Source organism: Pseudorasbora parva, chromosome 15 (assembly GCF_024679245.1).
Source record: "Pseudorasbora parva isolate DD20220531a chromosome 15, ASM2467924v1, whole genome shotgun sequence".
In the NCBI taxonomy this organism is placed as follows: Eukaryota; Metazoa; Chordata; class Actinopteri; order Cypriniformes; family Gobionidae; genus Pseudorasbora; species Pseudorasbora parva.
This window is the reverse complement of record NC_090186.1, coordinates 5575742-5594303: the sequence shown is the minus strand read 5'-3', so window position 1 is coordinate 5594303 and position 18562 is coordinate 5575742. Positions and strand designations below refer to the sequence as shown.

The following is an 18562-nucleotide window of genomic DNA, read 5'->3' as shown; positions in this document are numbered from 1 at the left end:
GCGATAGAGACGATAGTCTAAAATCTCAATCCGGTTGACAGATTTTCACTGGTTTATTGAGTCTACCGGTATATCGCCCACCCCTATGTACCATTATATTTTTTGAAGGATTTCCATGGTATTACCTAGTGAGAGGCAGATTAATTAGCCTATATTTGGCCTTTATGACATTAGCATCAGTATCATTTAATAATTGAACAGTTTACAGAATTCCAAGAACAACCATTAATATCACCCAATGCCATCTACTTACCATTTTATAAACGCAAGGATATAAAACTAACTGTAGTGTCATTACATAACAATAAGAATATTGCATAGAGTCGGATAGTGAGTATTTGAGTAAGGAATCAATCAAATGCCTAAAATGTGTCTGTGTGTTGTCAGCACTCAGTGATGAGATCTGCAACTCTTTCTTCTTCACATAATCATCCAGTATTTTAACGTCACATGACACTTAACATGATTAGAGGATGAGTAGATGTCATGAGATCAGGGGAGCCTATTTGATTATATCACGAGGTGTGTGAAGGAGGGAGAATGAATGACTGTATGAGGGACAGAGTGAGCCGGTGGATTACAACAGAGCTCACTGTCTGTATCAGAGATTAGTGAAGGCCTACAGGGTTAGAAATGAAACAATCAGGTGAAATTGATTTTTAACTGTTACACAGTTATCTGAGCCTATTAAAATGTATCGCACGTTCCTCAAACATATGAAGCACCACAACATTTTTAACATTAATGAGAAACATACATTAAAAGGAGTTTATTGAGCAGCAAATAATATATTAGAATGATTTCTGAACGATTGTGTGAAGGCTGGTGCAAATTTCAGCTTTGCCATCACAGGAATAAAGTACATTTTCAGATGTATTAATACAGGGCCGGCCCTGACCAATTTGCTGCCCTAGGCAAGATTTTACTTGGTGGCCCTTATATCAAGGTTTTTATATGTTGGTTGTTTTTATAATTTTTAAAATAAACAAACACACACACACACACACACACGTCTGGTTCACTATCTTTGTGGGGACTCTCCATAGACGTAATGGTTTTTATACCGTACAAACCGTATTTTCTATCCCCCTACACTTCCCCTAAACCTAAACCTACCCACCACAGGAAACATTCTGCATTTTTACTTTCTCAAAAAACGTATCCTGTATGATTTATAAGCATTTTGAAAAGTGGGGACCGGCTCAAACCTTTCAATGAGCCGGTTGAAAAGTGACTACTATCAGCTATTACTATCCTTATGGGGAAATTTGGTCCCCACAATGTAATATAAACAAGGACACACACACACACACACACACACACACACACACACACACACACACACACACACACACACACATATATATACAAATGTGTGTATACGTATATCCTCCACTAAACTATGCATGCTCATATTTTCACCATGAATTAAACTTTTAAAGAAATTTTTATATTTAGTGTGCATTTTTTATTTTTATTTTAGATAAACCTGTATATAAATATCATTACTAATTTCAGAAAATAAATTTTACAAACGCCATATATCCCCTTACAGTTGCACAACTGAGTAAAAACATTAGGCTATTAAAAAAAATTATATATGTTTATAAACAATTGAAGTGATTTTTTTTACAGATTCTGATCATCCAGAACAATTGCTTACATCAAGTTTAAGGTAAAAATAACTGGAATTAATTAGCAAACATTCATATTTAGATAATGCATTTAGATAAACTGTTCATTCATTTCATCACTTTACCTCACTTTATATTCCTGTATCAGAGGGCTTCGGTCTTTTTGACACATTGGCCTCCGTCATAAATAATTAGGCAACTTTTACTGGCGCGAGCGAACAAGCACATTCCTGTCTGTTAGATGCGCGAGAGGCGACGCAACAACAAATTCCCAACGTTAAACTGATCGCGCGTTCAATATCGGACACACTAAAGCACTCGCTGGGCAGGAGGAGATTGATGCGGTGGTCTGGAAAGAGTCTGGGGATTTGTTGACGTTTTTTTTTTGGTAATATTTTGAATTAATATTAATAAAAGTAGCAGTAATAAAACCGGAAAAATCACTCATTTTGGCGCCCCTATGGACGAGTGGCGCCCCTAGCATTTGCCTATTCCGTCTATGCCACGGGCCGACCCTGTATTAATATAGAAAGTAGTTATTTTAAATTTATATGTTTAATATTTCACAGTTTTACTGCTTTTAATGTAGTTTTGATCAAATAAATGAAGCCTTGGTGAACATAAGACTTCTTTCAAAAACATTAAAAAATCTTAGCAACCCTAAACTTTTGAACAATTGTGTATGTTTAGGAAGCATCTCTAATATTTTATTGATATTACCAAAAGATGCTATAGAACTTTGTTTCTGGGTCAATATAATAATGATACATTTTACCCATGGTGTTTTTAAAGTGTTTTTTTTTTAATGTTGTTAAGTTTACATCATCATTTTATAGTCAAGAGAAAGAGTCAGCTACATTAACATAGGGAGCCAGAGCTTAGCAAAGGGTCAGTTTAGCAGGTTTTGAATTATTTTCTGATCATCTTTTTCTTATGTTTATGTGATTGCTGTCTGTCTGTCTGTTTGTTTGTTTGTCTCTCTGTGTGCATGAACAGGGTTGGCGTTTGACTCTTGGGATCTGGACTACTACACTGCACTCTTCCAGAGAGTGAAGAGGAATCCCACCAGTGTTGAATGCTTCGATCTGGCTCAGTCCAACAGGTGTGTGGTCTCCAGAGAATAAACCCTAAAGGAAAGGGTGTCTTTATCTGCAATTACATGAAAAAATATTGTTGCAGGCAGCAATTAGCCCTTCGCTAAGCGCCGTCCTCCTTAGTTACTGTTGCTACGCCTGACAAGCTTTCGCGCCTGGCACGTATATTACAGTATGTAAGCGCCGCTGTCAGATATTCCCAAGGAGATAATTAGTCATTTTTGGTGAACAGGTAAAATATCTGAGAGAGCAAGACAAAAGGGACTGCAGTATACCTTCGAGGGATATATTCACAACATAAATACAACCGACTAGAGAATAATTTCATCAAAATTAAAGGTAAAGCCTATAGGTCCCAGCGCAAGCAGCAGCCATTCAACTGGGAAATTGACCAATCAATGATCATTCAAATGGGAAACACACAAAATGAGGAACAGCACAGCAGGGTAAGTGAAATTAAAAAATAATCTAATAATAAATAAAGAACAATAAATCAAACAGCTTATCCATAAATCTTGTGGAATAATCACAAGACAACAGCCTGACCACTTTGCAATGATAGTATTTAGTTGTGAAAGGGCCCTCTCCTACACGGCTTGATCCACGCCCTGCATTTCTCCCCATGGGTTTTAGGTTTGGTGAAGGGAAAAAATTCCTCCATCACCACCAAGTCCAAACTTTTAGGATAAAGGGTACAAATACAATCACTTGTAATATGATAAACTAGCTTATGACTTTTGACCAATCGGGACACTGTTCAGCTTGGTATCATACCAACAAATTCGTTGATGCATTACTCGAGAACGGTTTGGTCTCTAGAAAAGCTTTTGATAACTATTTGTCAGCATGGTTTGAAGATTATTAATTTAGGTAAAAATCAGACCAACAGTCTATTCAAGCAAATGTGGCATTGGTATCACTGTTCTCAGCATGACTCAAGTAACCTATCAAGGCCAGTTTAAATTAAAATAGGCTAAATTAATCAAAAGTTATTAGCATTTTTAAAATTATATCTTTTGAACACAAGATGGTGCTGTCTTAACCTTTTAAACACCTTCAGGGCATGATCCAGATGACGCATGCCAAGTTTCGTATCGATACGCTAATGCGTTATTAAAATACAACATTTTAGGACAAAATTCAAAATGGTAGGCGCCCCAATACTCAATATGGAAATACCGGGAATCATTCGACTCGGCACGATGCACTGAATGATGTTTGCGCTAACCATTCAGAAGTTATAAGCAAAAAGGCTATTTTTCATATCTCCTGACCAGTAGGTGGGGCTGTGACGAAACGCTGCAAGTAGCCTCAGGTCATGATAGTGATGACCTGTATCAAGTATGGTCTGAATACACTAAAGCATTGCAGAGACATAGCATCACGTCCAATTTGCCGTGCTCTTCGTCAAATCCAATTGCGTGTTATTCGAGAACGGTTGGGTATCAAAAAGCTTTTTATAACTTTTTGCCAGCATGGTCTGTAGATGATCTGATTTGATTTTCGTGAATATTGGAAGAAACATCTAGAAAGGAGTTGACTGTGGAAAATGAAAAGGAATCTAAAGCCAAGGAATCAGAGCATTTATTTTCTAGCCATTACCGTTTAAAAGTTATTAGCATCTATGTGAATGCAAATTTGGATAGTTAGTGGTGCTAGATGGGGTTGCTAGAAGGGTTGCCATGGGGGAAGAAGAAGAATAATAAGAAAACGATGGATACAGTAGATGACATTGCACCATTCGGTGCTTGGCCCCTAATGCCCTGTTTGTCCCGCAGTGAGCACAGCCGCCATTGGTTCTTCCGAGGGCGAATGATCATCGATGGAGAAGAGCAGAAGGAGACTCTCTTCAGCCTCATTATGGACACTCAGCACCATAGCAACCAGAACAATGTCATCAAATTTTGTGACAACAGCAGGTTCAAAACCTCAGCGTGAATGTCAAATCTTTGCAATGGCACTTTGGCAGGAAGTATCAATGTGTGGTTCTTGTGTGTTTGTAGTGGTATTAAAGGCATGGAGCTGGAGTGCATGTATCCCACAAACCCTGTGCAGGCCAGTCCATATGAAACCAGACATGCTACCAGACACGTCATCTTCACTGCAGAGACACACAACTTCCCCACTGGTCTGACCCTTAATAAATTTAATCTACCCACTTTTTATAACCCATTTACCTACACCCACATGTATAGAGGCCAAGCGGCAACCTCCCCCAGTTTCTGTTAAAGCCAATACGGAAGTAACTTAAACTGCAATTCCTCGACTGTCCATTTGGGACAGGCTCCAGAAGGAGCAGAATCTCATTGAGCTCCATGTTAAAATGCCCAACTTTACAGCAGAAAAAAAACATGTTTAGAGCCTGGTACAAATTGTGGTTATGGTCTATACGGTTAATTTTGCTCTTCATGACAACTGTGAGGGGGGTGAATTTTTTTATAACTCATTTGTTTACGTTATATAAAGCCTTAAAGTTCTGCATAATTAAGGGCGTGACCACTTTGAGTGACAGGTGGATAACCATTTATTCGCTGTCTGTTATATGTCATTGCGTCAACTAAGCTCCGCCCACGTCCCGCCTCTTTGCCCATCTTCTGTTATCCGGGTGTGATGTGCGATGACATTGCCAAGATGGCAACGGCCAACTTTATGCTTTAAAACTGCTCTGCAGAATCCTATGGGTGACGTCACGGACACTACATCCATATTTTTTTACATTCTATGGTAGAGGCCAACCTAAATAAATTTGAATGAAAATTACAATACTTAGTATATGGAAGCTTGTTTCTGCCACAGAATAATTTTTTTTTAAAGATAATTGGAACTTTTTATCTCACAATTACGAGGAAAAAAGATGAATTGTGATGAGTCGCAATTACCTTTCTTTCTGTTTTATTCTGTGGCGGAGACAAGCTTCCATACTATTACTCAAAACATGATCAATAAGTAAAATATTAATTACGGCACTGAAATGTTATGGTTTACGGACTGACTTTTGACTGATCCAATATGGCAGATGGCTTTTGTATAGTGACCCATAGAAACTACTGAAGCTACTGAACTACTGAAGCCACTAATGAAGCATCTATGTATATAGACCGATCAAGCATAACATTATGACCACTGACAGGTGAAATGAATAACACTGATTATCTCTTAATCACGGAACCTGTTTGTGTTTCAGGTATATTAGGCATTAAATGAACATTTTGTCCTCAAAGTTGATGTGTTAGAAGCAGAAAAAATGGGCTAGTGTAAGGATTTGAGCAAGTTTGACAAGGGCCAAACTAATGGCTAGCCGACTGGGTCAGAGCATCTCCAAAACTGCAGCTCTTGTGGGCTTTTCCCGGTCTGCAGTGGTCAGTATCTATCAAAAGTGCTCCAAGGAAGGAACAGTGGTGAACTGGCGACAAGGGGCAGCCAAGGCTCATTGAAGCACATGAGGAGTGAGCTACTGTAGTTCAAATTTCTCAAGAAGTTAATGCTGGTTCTGATAGAAAAGTGTCAGAATACACAGTGCTTCGCAGTTTGTTGCGTATGGGGCTGCATTTGTTTTGAATAGGTGACCTCTAGCAGTGAAAGACTACATATTGTGCCTTTAATGGTTTTAGATGACAAAAACAATACTGTGGCTCATATTTGAGTCATAAAATGCTCTGTTACATCCAGGTGTTGCTCCATTCAGCGGAGCCACCACAGGAACTGGTGGGCGAATCAGAGATGTGCAGAGTGCTGGAAAGGGTGGTCATGTGATCGCAGGCACTGCTGGGTACTGCTTTGGAAACCTGCACATCCCAGGTAAGGTGTTATAACATTTGTGCTGTTTCATAATGAACCTCAACCACTTAGTTGAATAGTTAAAACTTGGCTCACAATCCATTCTTTGCCATATTTTGTTTTGTGAGCACACTTTCCCAAACCAGGATCTTCTCTGTTCTCAGGTTTTGTGCTCCCGTGGGAGGAAGAAGGGTGGGAGTACCCATCCAGCTTTGCTCCTCCACTCCAGGTGGCCATAGAGGCCAGTGATGGAGCCTCCGACTATGGCAATAAGTTTGGGGAGCCAGTTCTAGCAGGTAAAATCCAGCAGGACTGTGGCCATCTGTTCATGTGTGGTTATTAGCTTGGCTCTACAGCTCTTTATTTGTCATTTTCTGTACCATTAAGGCTTTGCTCGTTCCTTTGGAATGCGTTTGGCTAACGGCGAGCGACGGGAGTGGATCAAACCGATCATGTTCAGTGGTGGGCTGGGCTCTATTGAGGACCAGGATGTGGAGAAGGAACAGGCTGCAGCAGGTGTGTGAGGAAAAGAGATGTGCTTAATGCACCATAATAGTGTTGAATGCTCATACATGGGCATCTTTCCGTTTCCCCTCGCTCATAGTCAATTTCAACATATTTTATTGGCTTTGTTGTTAAACATAAAATATTGCCAAAGCATCAGTGCACACAACAAAAGGTGTCAAAAAGAGAAAATAAATTATAAATATAGAAAATATAGAAATTATCATTATAATATAAGCAATTGGATTTGAGTATTGTACAGTATCAAAATAACAGTTTTTATTTAAAATATATATTTTTTTGAACATGTTAAATGTCTATACTGACAATTTTGGTCAATTTAATGCATTCATGCTAAATAAAAGTATTAATTTCTTTCAAAAAGTATAAATGACCCCAACCTTTTCAATGGTAGTGAATACGAATAGGCTTTTTTCTTTATTCATTTTTCGTCTGGTCCTCGGCAGGTATGGAGGTGGTGAAAATCGGAGGACCTGTGTACAGGATCGGTGTTGGCGGAGGCGCTGCCTCTTCTGTACAGGTACACCAACATTTTGAAATTAACAAAAATTGCTGCTCAGATAGAATGTACAGTTTGTATGGTATAAAAACCATTAAATCTATGGAGAGTCCCCACAAAGATAGTGAACCAGACGTGTGTGTGTGTGTGTGTGTGTGTGTGTGTGTGTGTGTGTGTGTGTGTGTGTGTGTGTGTGTGTGTGTGTGTGTGTGTGTGTGTGTGTGTGTGTGTGTGTGTGTGTGTGTGTGTGTGTGTGTGTGTGTGTGTGTGTGTGTGTGTGTGTGTGTGTGTGTGTGTGTGTAGGTTCAAGGTGATAACTCCAGTGCCAGGGATCTTGGAGCAGTTCAGAGAGGAGACGCTGAAATGGAGCAAAAGATGAACCGGGCTCTCAGGGCCTGCTTGGAGCGAATGGAGGGAAACCCCATCTGCAGCATTCATGACCAGGGTGCTGGAGGCAATGGTAGGAGTGTTTTTAAATGTGCTACACAAACACATAAATGACTACAGAAACACAAACAGTTGCTCTTCTGAAGTTATTTGTTATTTGTATAATGTTATTTGTGCAGGTAATGTGTTAAAGGAGCTGAGTGAGCCTGCTGGTGCCATTATCTACACTAGCAAGTTCAAGGTGAGATCTTATCAAAACATCTGTATCTTGATTTTAGTGTCAGTGTTTCATATCAGTCACATACATATTTCACCCTCAGAGAGGTGACCCCACACTCAGTGTTTTGGAGCTGTGGGGGGCGGAGTATCAGGAGAGTAATGCTCTGTTGCTCCGCCCCTCTGACCGGCGCTTCCTCGAGAGTGTGTGTCAGAGGGAAAAATGTCCTGTTGACTTTGTTGGCAAAATAACTGGTGATGGCAAGGTGAGTCACACTGTTTGTGCCTTTTTGTTGTTCCAAGTGTATTTTGGGACACTTCTTGATACTTTCTGATTCTGCGGATATATTGCTCTATAGATCGTGCTGGTGGACGACGTGTGCAAACAGACCGATGGGCTTGATAGTGGGCGGAGCCCTGTGGATCTGGAGCTGGATTGGGTCCTGGGAAAGATGCCACAGAAGGTGCAAAAACAATCTACTATAGTGTTGTCAAAAGTACCAACTTCGATACCAAGTCGGTACTCAAATTTTTTAGATGTGATGATACCAGTGTTTCCCTCTAGCATTTTGAGCACTGTTGAAAGGATTCATAACACCTCTGAGTGGCCATCATGTTCACACACTCAACATATGTCTCTGATTGGCAACAGGCAGGGATGTGATTTTTCCGGATTAATCCGGAATTCCGGATTTTCCGACCTGAAAATGTGACCTGCGTAAATCATGCAGATCTGTAAAAAAAAAAAAAAAAATGGCGGGGGGGGATTGGGGGGTTGACCGTCATCTCACAGCCGTCACCATGGTAACCCGGGACGAAACCACGATCGCGGGATGGGCAACAAGCAGTGTTGCCAACTTGGCGACTTTGTCGCTATATTTAGCGGCTTTTCAGACCCCTCTAGCGATTTTTTTGGACAAACTTCAGCTACTTTAGTTTATAAATGTCGGCAGTACTGTCCTGCGAGCGCGAGGTCTTATTTCCCCTCTGTCACACACACCTCTCTCTGCATCTGCCCTGTTCAGTGAATGGCTGAGGGGAGCTGCACGCGCCTACAGACAGCAGCTGACAGACGTGAATGAGCGAGCTACACATGAGCACACAAGGTTGCCATCGATTTCTCACTTAATGTTATCTGCTTCTTTTGTTTTATATTTAAATAAATGAGTTATGATGAGTTCCATCTCTTGTGCTTATCACTTATATTACTCTCTCACAGAGCTTTAGTTCATCCAGTTTCTCAATTCAGATTTTACACATAATTTTTTTTGTAATTCACTATATCATATACTGTATGACAAAAAGGTATAGGAAATGAAAACATTTATTGGACAATCGGCTGTAGGCTATTATATTATTGTAAAATATAGTAGGCTAAATGAAAAAACGTTACGCAGGCTGAACGCAAGGACGGCGTGATGACGTCACTAATATGCTAATTAACGCATAACGTCATCTAGCGACATTTAGCGATTTTTTTGGCCGGCTTTAGCTACTTCTTGGAAAATAGTTGGCAACACTGGCAACAAGGACTGTATCGTGACAAGAACATCGCCGGATCGGATGATCTGGGTATACTATTGCTTGTTTCTATATATAACCTATAAGTTACTAATTTGACTTTGTTGTCGATTGATTAGATGATTGATTTTGATTGATTTTCCACTATGGCAGGATGTTTAAGCTGCATTTAACATTAACTTGACAGCTAACATTACTTGTATTTGCTAGCACTAGCTATATATGCAAACAGCGCGCTTTTCGGCGCCCCCCGCTTTTTTCACGTCAGTTTGGGTGACAAAGTCATCTGAAGCCATTCCATAGCTTAACCCTTAAATGCATGACTGTTTCGCCAAACATTCTTACATTAAATATAGAACCTTACCCAGATCTATATTTAACATGGATAACGTTAGACCTCTACCTGTCGCGATAATATATAAAACTCCTGATGTTAGAGTGATGTAACAGCTACAGAAGAATAAAATAAAACCTATTTCGTTACCTTATGGAGCTTGGAAGGGTTCAGTTTGAGCAGATGTTTAATACCATCATCATATTTCCTCGTCAGAGATCGTTTACCAGTATATTCAGCATCTGCCTCATATTCGCGATCTCCAGCATATTCTCCAAACTCATTTTCAATGTCTTCAAAATCAATATTTTGCTCACTGACAGCTTCTTGACCACATTCATCATCAAGAGACAGTGACACTAATATTTGATTGTGTTTAATACTTGCTTTCTGCAGTAAATCACTAAGCCATTTCAAGTTTTGCAGATTATAATTATTGTTTCGTTTTCTGTCAGAGGTAACTGAGTGAAACGTCACTTCCATACCTGTCAACTTTTGGGTATCAAAATCCGGGATAGTTTGGGGGGGGGGGGGGGGGTTAAATCCTCACATAAACCCATAATAATAATAATACATTTTATTTGTACCTGTGCTCTTCCTACATGTATAACAACTTATCAGAACTTAAGGGAAATGTATATTTCCCTTAAGTGGGAAATATACAGAAATTGTAGTTGTACTGCATAAGTTAAGAATTATATATAGATTAATCCTTCTTAAAGGTACTGAAGTTATTTACTCAAGAACAGAGCATATTTAGTGAGCAATTACTTCTGTTCTTTATATTGTCATTATAAGTGAATGCTGTCACTTTAAAAGATCTTCCCCTGCCGCACATGAAGTCAGTTACAAAACTTACAAAACGCGTGACTGTCCTCCATCTGCTCCTCTTCAGAAAATTAAATTCGCTGTCCCATTGATCACGGTATTTACACAGGGTTTGGGTTTGTTGGCAGGAGTGCCTTCCATCTCTATCGTTAGTTACGTCCATCATCCGTCTGTTTTGTTTTTCCCCGCGTTGTCACTCGTCGTCATCTGACCTCACACACTATAACCTCGCGACAACGGCCACCTGTAGGCTACTGCAGAAGGCAGTTATCGCGAGGCTAGTTACAGAGCTCAGATTGGAAATGTTTTTTTGTTTTTTTACTCCGGTATTATTATTTTTAATAACGCAGGTTAAAATACGGGAGATTTACGGGAAAATACGAATACGGGAGGACGGCGGGAAAGATGGGTAAAATACGGGACTTTCCCGGCCAAAACGGGATACTTGACAGGTATGCACTTCATCATTGGGTATCAGACATTGCCACCTTGTGGAATAAATGTGAATTGCACCCCCATTTCGTCATTATAGATTAATTTATCATGCCAGGCGCAAATTCCAAAAGAAACGTGTAGAGGCTCTAAAAAAGCTTTCTACAAAGGCTAAAGAGTCATACAAAAATTGAGGCCTTCTTTTGACATGAACATGTGCATGTTGCACATTTAGCTATTAAAATTGGGTAAATGCATCCACCAAATAATTTTTTTTTTTTCATACTGTACAAAAAAGTTATTACAATAAAATGTATTTTTTTGTTCAAATAAGTTGTTATGGGTCCTGCTTTACTCTCCGTATTGATCCGCCACCAGTTTGATCGGCGCGGCGGGGTGGGGGTGGTCTATATTATAAAATATGGTATATTTTCCTGCTTTTTTGTCCTTAGCCAATCACATGCCTGAACAGGGATCAACGCTGAAATATGCCGCCTTTCAAAGCTCCTAGGTGCATCTGTGTAAGCTCTCTGTGAAGAGTGTTGATCCTTGTAGCCAATCACAGGCACAAGCATGTGAACACGATGGCCAATCAGAGACATGTTGAGCTTGTGAAAAAGTTCTGCAAACATTGCACAAATAAGTTTCTGTATCAGTGAGCATGTTTACATACACACCAGTACACTGATAACTCACAAAAATCAGCTTACTGAAATAACCTGCTATCTGCGTTTACATGCAAACCAATAACCCGACAACGCAAGTAAACCACATTTACAAGACTTTATTAATAAGTCAGGTACATTTTAGTTAATTCGCTTATCTGACTCTGTTGTGTCATGTTAGTTGTGGTGTTAAATAAAGCAATAAAAACTGAAGAAGAGTATTGCAACATACTAGTGGGGAGTAGGGCTGGGCGATATGACGATATTATCATATATCGACGATGTCTCGCAAATATGTCGATATCGATAACAGTCAGTGTTATCAGACGATTATCGACATCATAAAAATGGCGACTGATAAACTCACAGGACATTGCGTTGCCAAATACATTATAAATAGTAGTTACCATACACTCACCTTTTTAGTGTTTTTGATGCATAACTACAGTAGCCTATATGTGTTAAAGCAAAACATTGAATTATGGAAAAGACGTTGGTTGTGTTTTCATTATACATGCGCAAAGAGAAGCACATTGGCTTGGCTAAATGTTTTAAAACGCTCTAAAAATATTATTTCCTATTAGGTTAAATTATAAATATAATAGCCTATTAATAATACAAACATTAATCAAACATGGAAACCTGGAAAACATTTAAAATAGCCTACTTACGCTAAAAATAAAACGAGAGAGAAACCTTTGGGGGGAAAAATAGCTCAACGGGAAAAAAAATAGCTCAACCTTAAACGATTGAAAATGTCTATAAAACCTAACCATAGGCCTGTATTTTAAAAACTATAAAATAAAGGTGTTAGAATAAAATTATTATAATATAAAAAATGAAAGAAAAATATATTAAAGTGAAGTAAAAATGCGCGTTAAACTCACAGTTCGTACAGTGACGGAGCGCAGTATTCTGAACAGAAACGCATGAGCTGCTCGCGTCAACACTGCACTTTGCTTAATTAAATATTTTAGTTTCGAATGGTTTCGTTTAAAAGTGGACATTTTAAGCTTTCTATGCGCATATGTCTGTGAGGCAAGTAGCCTGCTGCGTTTCGGTTTATTTATGAGACACGCGCTCCAGTTCATTAGAAATTAAAGCGATAACTCCGGCAACTTCGACACATGTCTTCCATTTGCATATTATTTATTAAACCCAGGCAATTGGCCAAAGAAACCTTTATTAAAATTAAGATACAATTTAAACAAAACGAAAGAATGCTTTCTACAAAACAAAACTTAATATTAAACTAAATATAACCACCAAAAGCATTTCTGACTCACTCGCATCTTTGCACTTATCATAATCAGATGAAATGTAAAAATACTATTATAATAGGCCTATTCAAACATAATATGCAAAAAGAAAGAAGACAAATATTGTTTAATGGCTACAACAAAGTGAGCAACAGATAAATGTCTGAGCTGGATTTAATTATTTTACAGGTGAGCGGTTCACGAGCGCGCCTGCGGATTATTGAGCCGAGTCAAGCCAAGTCAGCTTTATTTATTATACTAGTTCTTTTACAATGACGATTGTTTCAAAGCAGCTTCACAGTGTTAAACAGGACAATATTGCAGCAAAATTTGATTTCCAGTCGTTCTGGGAAAACAGTGATGTTATCAGCTTATTTCGTTAATTTTAGTTTTAACATGAGTCACACCGGTCCGCTTCGCTCATTACAAGCTCGTTTTCATAATTACAGTTAATGTGCCGGGCCGGGCAAGGCTCGGACACAACGAGCACAAGCTCCGGTAGGGACAGGCTTGATTTTTTGAGCACGATCTAAGCTCTAATTGACATTTAATGTGTCATTGCTGCTCGACCACATATCCGTCGTCTTTGAGAAGCGGCTGCAGAGCGGAAACGAGGCCGCTACTGCTGGGTATAGTGTACGTGAATATGGCTGCGGAGGGTTCACTTTCTTTCTTTTTTTTCTTCTTCTTTTTTTTTGCACAGCCTGCAGATAGCCTCTGTTGGATCCACTGGTTCACCATTTGCATTTGGTTTAAATCCATAATACTGCCAAATTACTGATGTACATCTTTTCTTGGATATTAAGCGTTGTCCTCCATTTTATGCCTGGAAAATTTTGTGGCGCAGGGGAGTGGGCGGGATCAGTGCGGAGTAGATGATATTATCGGATATCGCGATGTTTTTGAAGGCGATTATCGCCCCCCAAAAATTAACATATCGCCCAGCCCTAGTGGGGAGCCCATATATTATCATCTTATGCAGATGCATCATTTTGATCACATTACCTCTTCTGCTCCTGCATGAGATAAGAACACATTTGTAATTTTTTGGGGTCAACAAAGAGTCTGAGATTGTGATACATTTCCTCCTCCCATACTGCAAAAAAATCCACAATAAGGATGTGTTCCTGTCACATATCACACATGCGCGCTTCAACAAGCCCACAGAAAGCAGGTCGATGCATTTACATGCTGGACGAGATCGGCGTATGGGGCAAACATCTAGCTATGGTGATCGGTTTAAAAAAAGGAAAATGGGTTAACACGTTTATATGACCACATCCACTGTCGGCTTAATTGGGTTAATAACGTGCATGTAAACACACTTAGTGCACACTGTTTCTGAACTCCCTGAAATGCCTCGATCGTAGTCTTGATTGTCTTCCTTGAGTGTACATGTCACGACTCACAATAATCCTCATTTAAATAATTCCAGCCCAAGGCATACACGCAAAAAGGAACAAGGTCTGGTTGAGTTGTGTTAGTAGTTATGGTTAAGGAGCATGACATTTCTGAAATATGCTCGAAGTGGCTGACCAATGACAACACACTTGTCCAGCTGAAAAAGGGCAAATAGCTCCTCTTTAATTTACAGCTGTGCTGATTTTTTTTGTTTTATTGTGGTAGAGTGCACACTTTTGACATGCAGTGTCAAGACTCCCAAATTGTAATTATTTATCACCAAAAGCGTTTCTAGAATTTCATCATTACTATCAAAAAAGTGGCCCCAGTGCCCTTAAGTCTTTACCTATTTGCAAGCTGCATGCGCAATAAACTGTAGATCTGCTCCATTGCTTATAAACGATGCGAGATTTCCGAATTTTGTTTCATAAACTGTATTGTAGGTAAATATTCAACTCTTCTAGCACTTTATAAAGTATACTTTACTATTCAACGTCAGAAACCGCTGGAAACAATTCACTGAATGAGTGAACTGTCTGATTGAATCAAAGTGAATTGCAAAAAAACTGAGACCTTTTTGCAACGCTGTTTGTCGGATTAGATTAAACGTGATTCATTCAGGAATCTGGCATCATCTGAATCTCAGCACATTGAAAATGCTCAACATGATTACTGAAATATTGTCAGGGGAAATGATTCTCAGGTTTTTATACAGTAATCTCCATTGACAAAGATTTATGAGTAATTAAACTTGGGCTCAGTGGTATGTCACTGCAGCCTAATAAAATTTGTATCATATTAAAGGCTTAGTTCACCCAAAAATGAAAATTCTCTCATTATTTACTCATCCTCATGTCGTTCCAAACCCGTAAGACCTTTCATCTCTCAAACACACATCAAGATATTTTTGATGAAATCCGAGAGCTTTCTGACCCCTCCATAGACAGATTTAGTTAAAACTTTCAAGACTCAGAGAGGAAGTAAAGACATCGTTAAAATAGTCCATGTGACTCCAGTGGTTCAATAATAATGAATAATAAATTCATAATAAATAAAGAACATTTAAAGGGATAGTTCACCCAAAAATGAAAATTAGCCCATGATGTACTCACCCTCAAGTCATCCAAGGTGTATATGACATTCTTCTTTTAGACGAATACAATCAGAGATTAAAAATGTCCTGGCAAATTCAAGCTTTATAATGGCAGGGAATGTGTCCATAAAACTGCATCCACCCATCATATAACTGCTCCAAGTCATCGATGCATTTGTGTAATAAAAATATCCATATTTAAAACTATAAAGAAAATGATCAAGCTTCTGGCCGATCGCCTTCCGTTTTCAATTTACAGAAAAGGTGTAGCGCCTCCTGCAGTTCAAAATCCTTACGCTACGTCTGACGAGCGGAACTGGTGTGCTGTCAGACGTAGCGTAAGCATTTTGAGCTGCGGCAGACTGCTGTCGGCGCCTCGACGTGTGGGTTTCTTTTTCCCTTGTCTTTTAATTTGTCTATATGAAATAGCCAATAAAATAAAGGCTTATTAATCATTTTGAAGAAGAGTGCCTTGGATGTCCTTTTTTCTGCATATCTTAATTTGTGTTCTGAAGATAAACAAAGGTCTTGCGTGTTTGATGGTGAGGAATTAATGACAAAAAACATTTTTGGGGGGAGTGAACTAACCCTTCAAGCATGTTTGTTTGTTTTACTAATAAGTATGTAAATCCATAATGCTGCTCAGTCAGCATTGTGTCATTGAGAGTTTAAACCGGCTCTTTTTTTCAGGAGTTTGTATTGGAGCACATGGCTGTAACTCTTCAGCCTCTCTCTCTTCCTGCGGGTCTCTCGGTTCTTCCTGCTCTAGAGAGAGTTTTGCGGTTGCCCGCAGTGGCCAGCAAGCGCTACCTCACGAACAAGGTATAATGCTTCCTCTTCAGCACATGCACTATATATGACTTTTTCTAGGTTGTCCATTCATTGCAGTGGTACTTGTATGTATACTCCCTGATATATCCAGACATCTGAATTTATACATGGTCATGTGCCATCTGACCATCTTTAATTCAATTACATTTAATTATTTCCATTTAAATATGTAATCAATTAGTTAAAGGAACTGTATGTAAGAAATGTATTTCAAATAATCAAAAAATAGCCCTGATATGTCACTAGACAATAAGAAATCATGTTAATTTTAAATACTAATATCACTGACAACAGTAGTCCGGCCAGGATATTGTCATTTAAAATTTGTTGTTGCAGCCCTCAACTGATGTTGATGTTGACATGTTGTGTTTTGGCCTGAAGCTCCGCCCTCCACCTATCGACCAATCACAAACTCAATAGTGTTTCGGCATCCGGGTTGCCAGATCTTCTCTAGTTAACACAGCTGCAGCTACAAACGTTTCTGTGGATCCTGCAGCCAATCTGGCAACCTCGAGTCAGGCCGCTCTACAGTCATTTGAAAGTGATTGCTGTACCAGTTTTGTCCACAATCTTACTTCCTTTAACTAGCTTATCTAATGTGCAGGCATTTCAAAAGAATTTAAATCAAATTTAATGCAATGTGTTCCTAAAGGCTACATTATTTCTAGGAATGTTAGTATTTTTTACTAACATTAAATATTTTAATATTTAATGTTAGTATTTTTATTTTTTAATTTTTAATATGAATTAAAGTGAAATAAACCCCTCTTTTCCAGGTTGATCGATCTGTGAGTGGTCTGGTTGCTCAGCAGCAGTGTGTTGGTCCTCTTCACACTCCCCTGGCTGATGTAGCAGTTGTTGCCCTTTCTCCATTCGGCCTCCAGGGTGCAGCCACAGCGATAGGCGAGCAGCCAATCAAAGGGCTGGTGTCAGCGGCCGCTGGGGCTCGAATGGCAGTGGGAGAAGCTCTCACTAACTTGGTGTTTGCGAGAGTGACTGCTCTCAAGGTGTGAAAACTCAGCATGTTAAAGGGTTAGTTCACCCAAAAATGAAATTGATGTCATTAATGACTCACTCTAATGTTGTTCCTCACCCGTAAGACCTCCGTTCATCTTCAGAACACAGTTTAAGATATTTTATATTTAGTCCGACAGCGTATCTTAATTAGAATCTGTTGAAGCATCGAAAATACATTTTGGTCCAAAATTAACAAAAACTACGACTTTATTCAGCATTGTCTTCTCTTCCGCGTTTGTTTTCAATCCTTAAATAAAGATTCAAACGGTCATGAATCGGCGGATTGATTCATTATTCGTATTGCCAATGTCACGTGATTTCAGCAGTTTGACACGCGATCCGAATCATGAATCAGTATGCTGCTGATTCATGACCGTTTGAATCTTTATTTAAGGATTAAAAACAAACACGGAAGAGAAGACAATGCTGAATAAAGTCGCAGTTTTTTTTTTTTTTTTTGACCAAAGTGTATTTTCGATGCTTCAAGAGATTCTAATGAACCCACTGATGTCTCATATGGACTACTTTGATGATGTTTTTATTCCCTTTCTGGACATGGACAGTATAGTGTGCATACACTTGCATTCGCTCTCGGGCTAAATATAAAATATCTTAAACTGTGTTCTGAAGATGAACGGAGGTCTTACGGGTGTGGAACGACATTAGGGTGAGTCATTAATGACATCAATTTTATTTTTGGGTGAACTAACCCTTTAAGACATTATAAGGCACTATAAGCAAAGTCTGTCCTTAGGTTAGGTGAAGTCTGGTTATGTGATTTACTGACCTGTAGTTCCCCCAGCCACCAGCTGTTTGAGTTCTTATGCAGCACCACGATCAGCTGACCAGGTGTCAGACTCAGCTGCTCTGGTTTTGTGGCGGCGCTGGCCAAAGTCACCTGAGCAATCTCTGAAGACCAATAAACTGTGTCTGAAGATGACTGGAGGTCTTACGGATGAGGAACGACATTAGGGGAAGTCATTAATGACATCAATTTCATTTTTGGGTGAACTAACCCTTTAAGTGACCACATGTAATTTGAAAAAACG

The 18562-nt window shown here is 39.2% G+C and overlaps 1 protein-coding gene across 2 annotated transcripts in view; it reads left to right on the top strand.

Moving 5' to 3' along the window:
* Window positions 1-18562, top strand: part of pfas (phosphoribosylformylglycinamidine synthase) — a 35296-nt gene that overhangs the window by 5541 nt on the left and 11193 nt on the right. For both annotated transcript variants that reach the window (XM_067416880.1, XM_067416881.1), the window contains exons 7-19: window positions 2631-2736; window positions 4507-4647; window positions 4732-4856; window positions 6398-6526; window positions 6670-6801; window positions 6893-7021; window positions 7477-7550; window positions 7833-7989; window positions 8096-8157; window positions 8237-8398; window positions 8492-8596; window positions 16356-16487; window positions 17273-17503. In XM_067416880.1, the coding sequence (XP_067272981.1) occupies window positions 2631-2736; window positions 4507-4647; window positions 4732-4856; window positions 6398-6526; window positions 6670-6801; window positions 6893-7021; window positions 7477-7550; window positions 7833-7989; window positions 8096-8157; window positions 8237-8398; window positions 8492-8596; window positions 16356-16487; window positions 17273-17503 (1685 nt within the window). The remainder of the gene's footprint in view (window positions 1-2630; window positions 2737-4506; window positions 4648-4731; window positions 4857-6397; window positions 6527-6669; window positions 6802-6892; window positions 7022-7476; window positions 7551-7832; window positions 7990-8095; window positions 8158-8236; window positions 8399-8491; window positions 8597-16355; window positions 16488-17272; window positions 17504-18562) is intronic.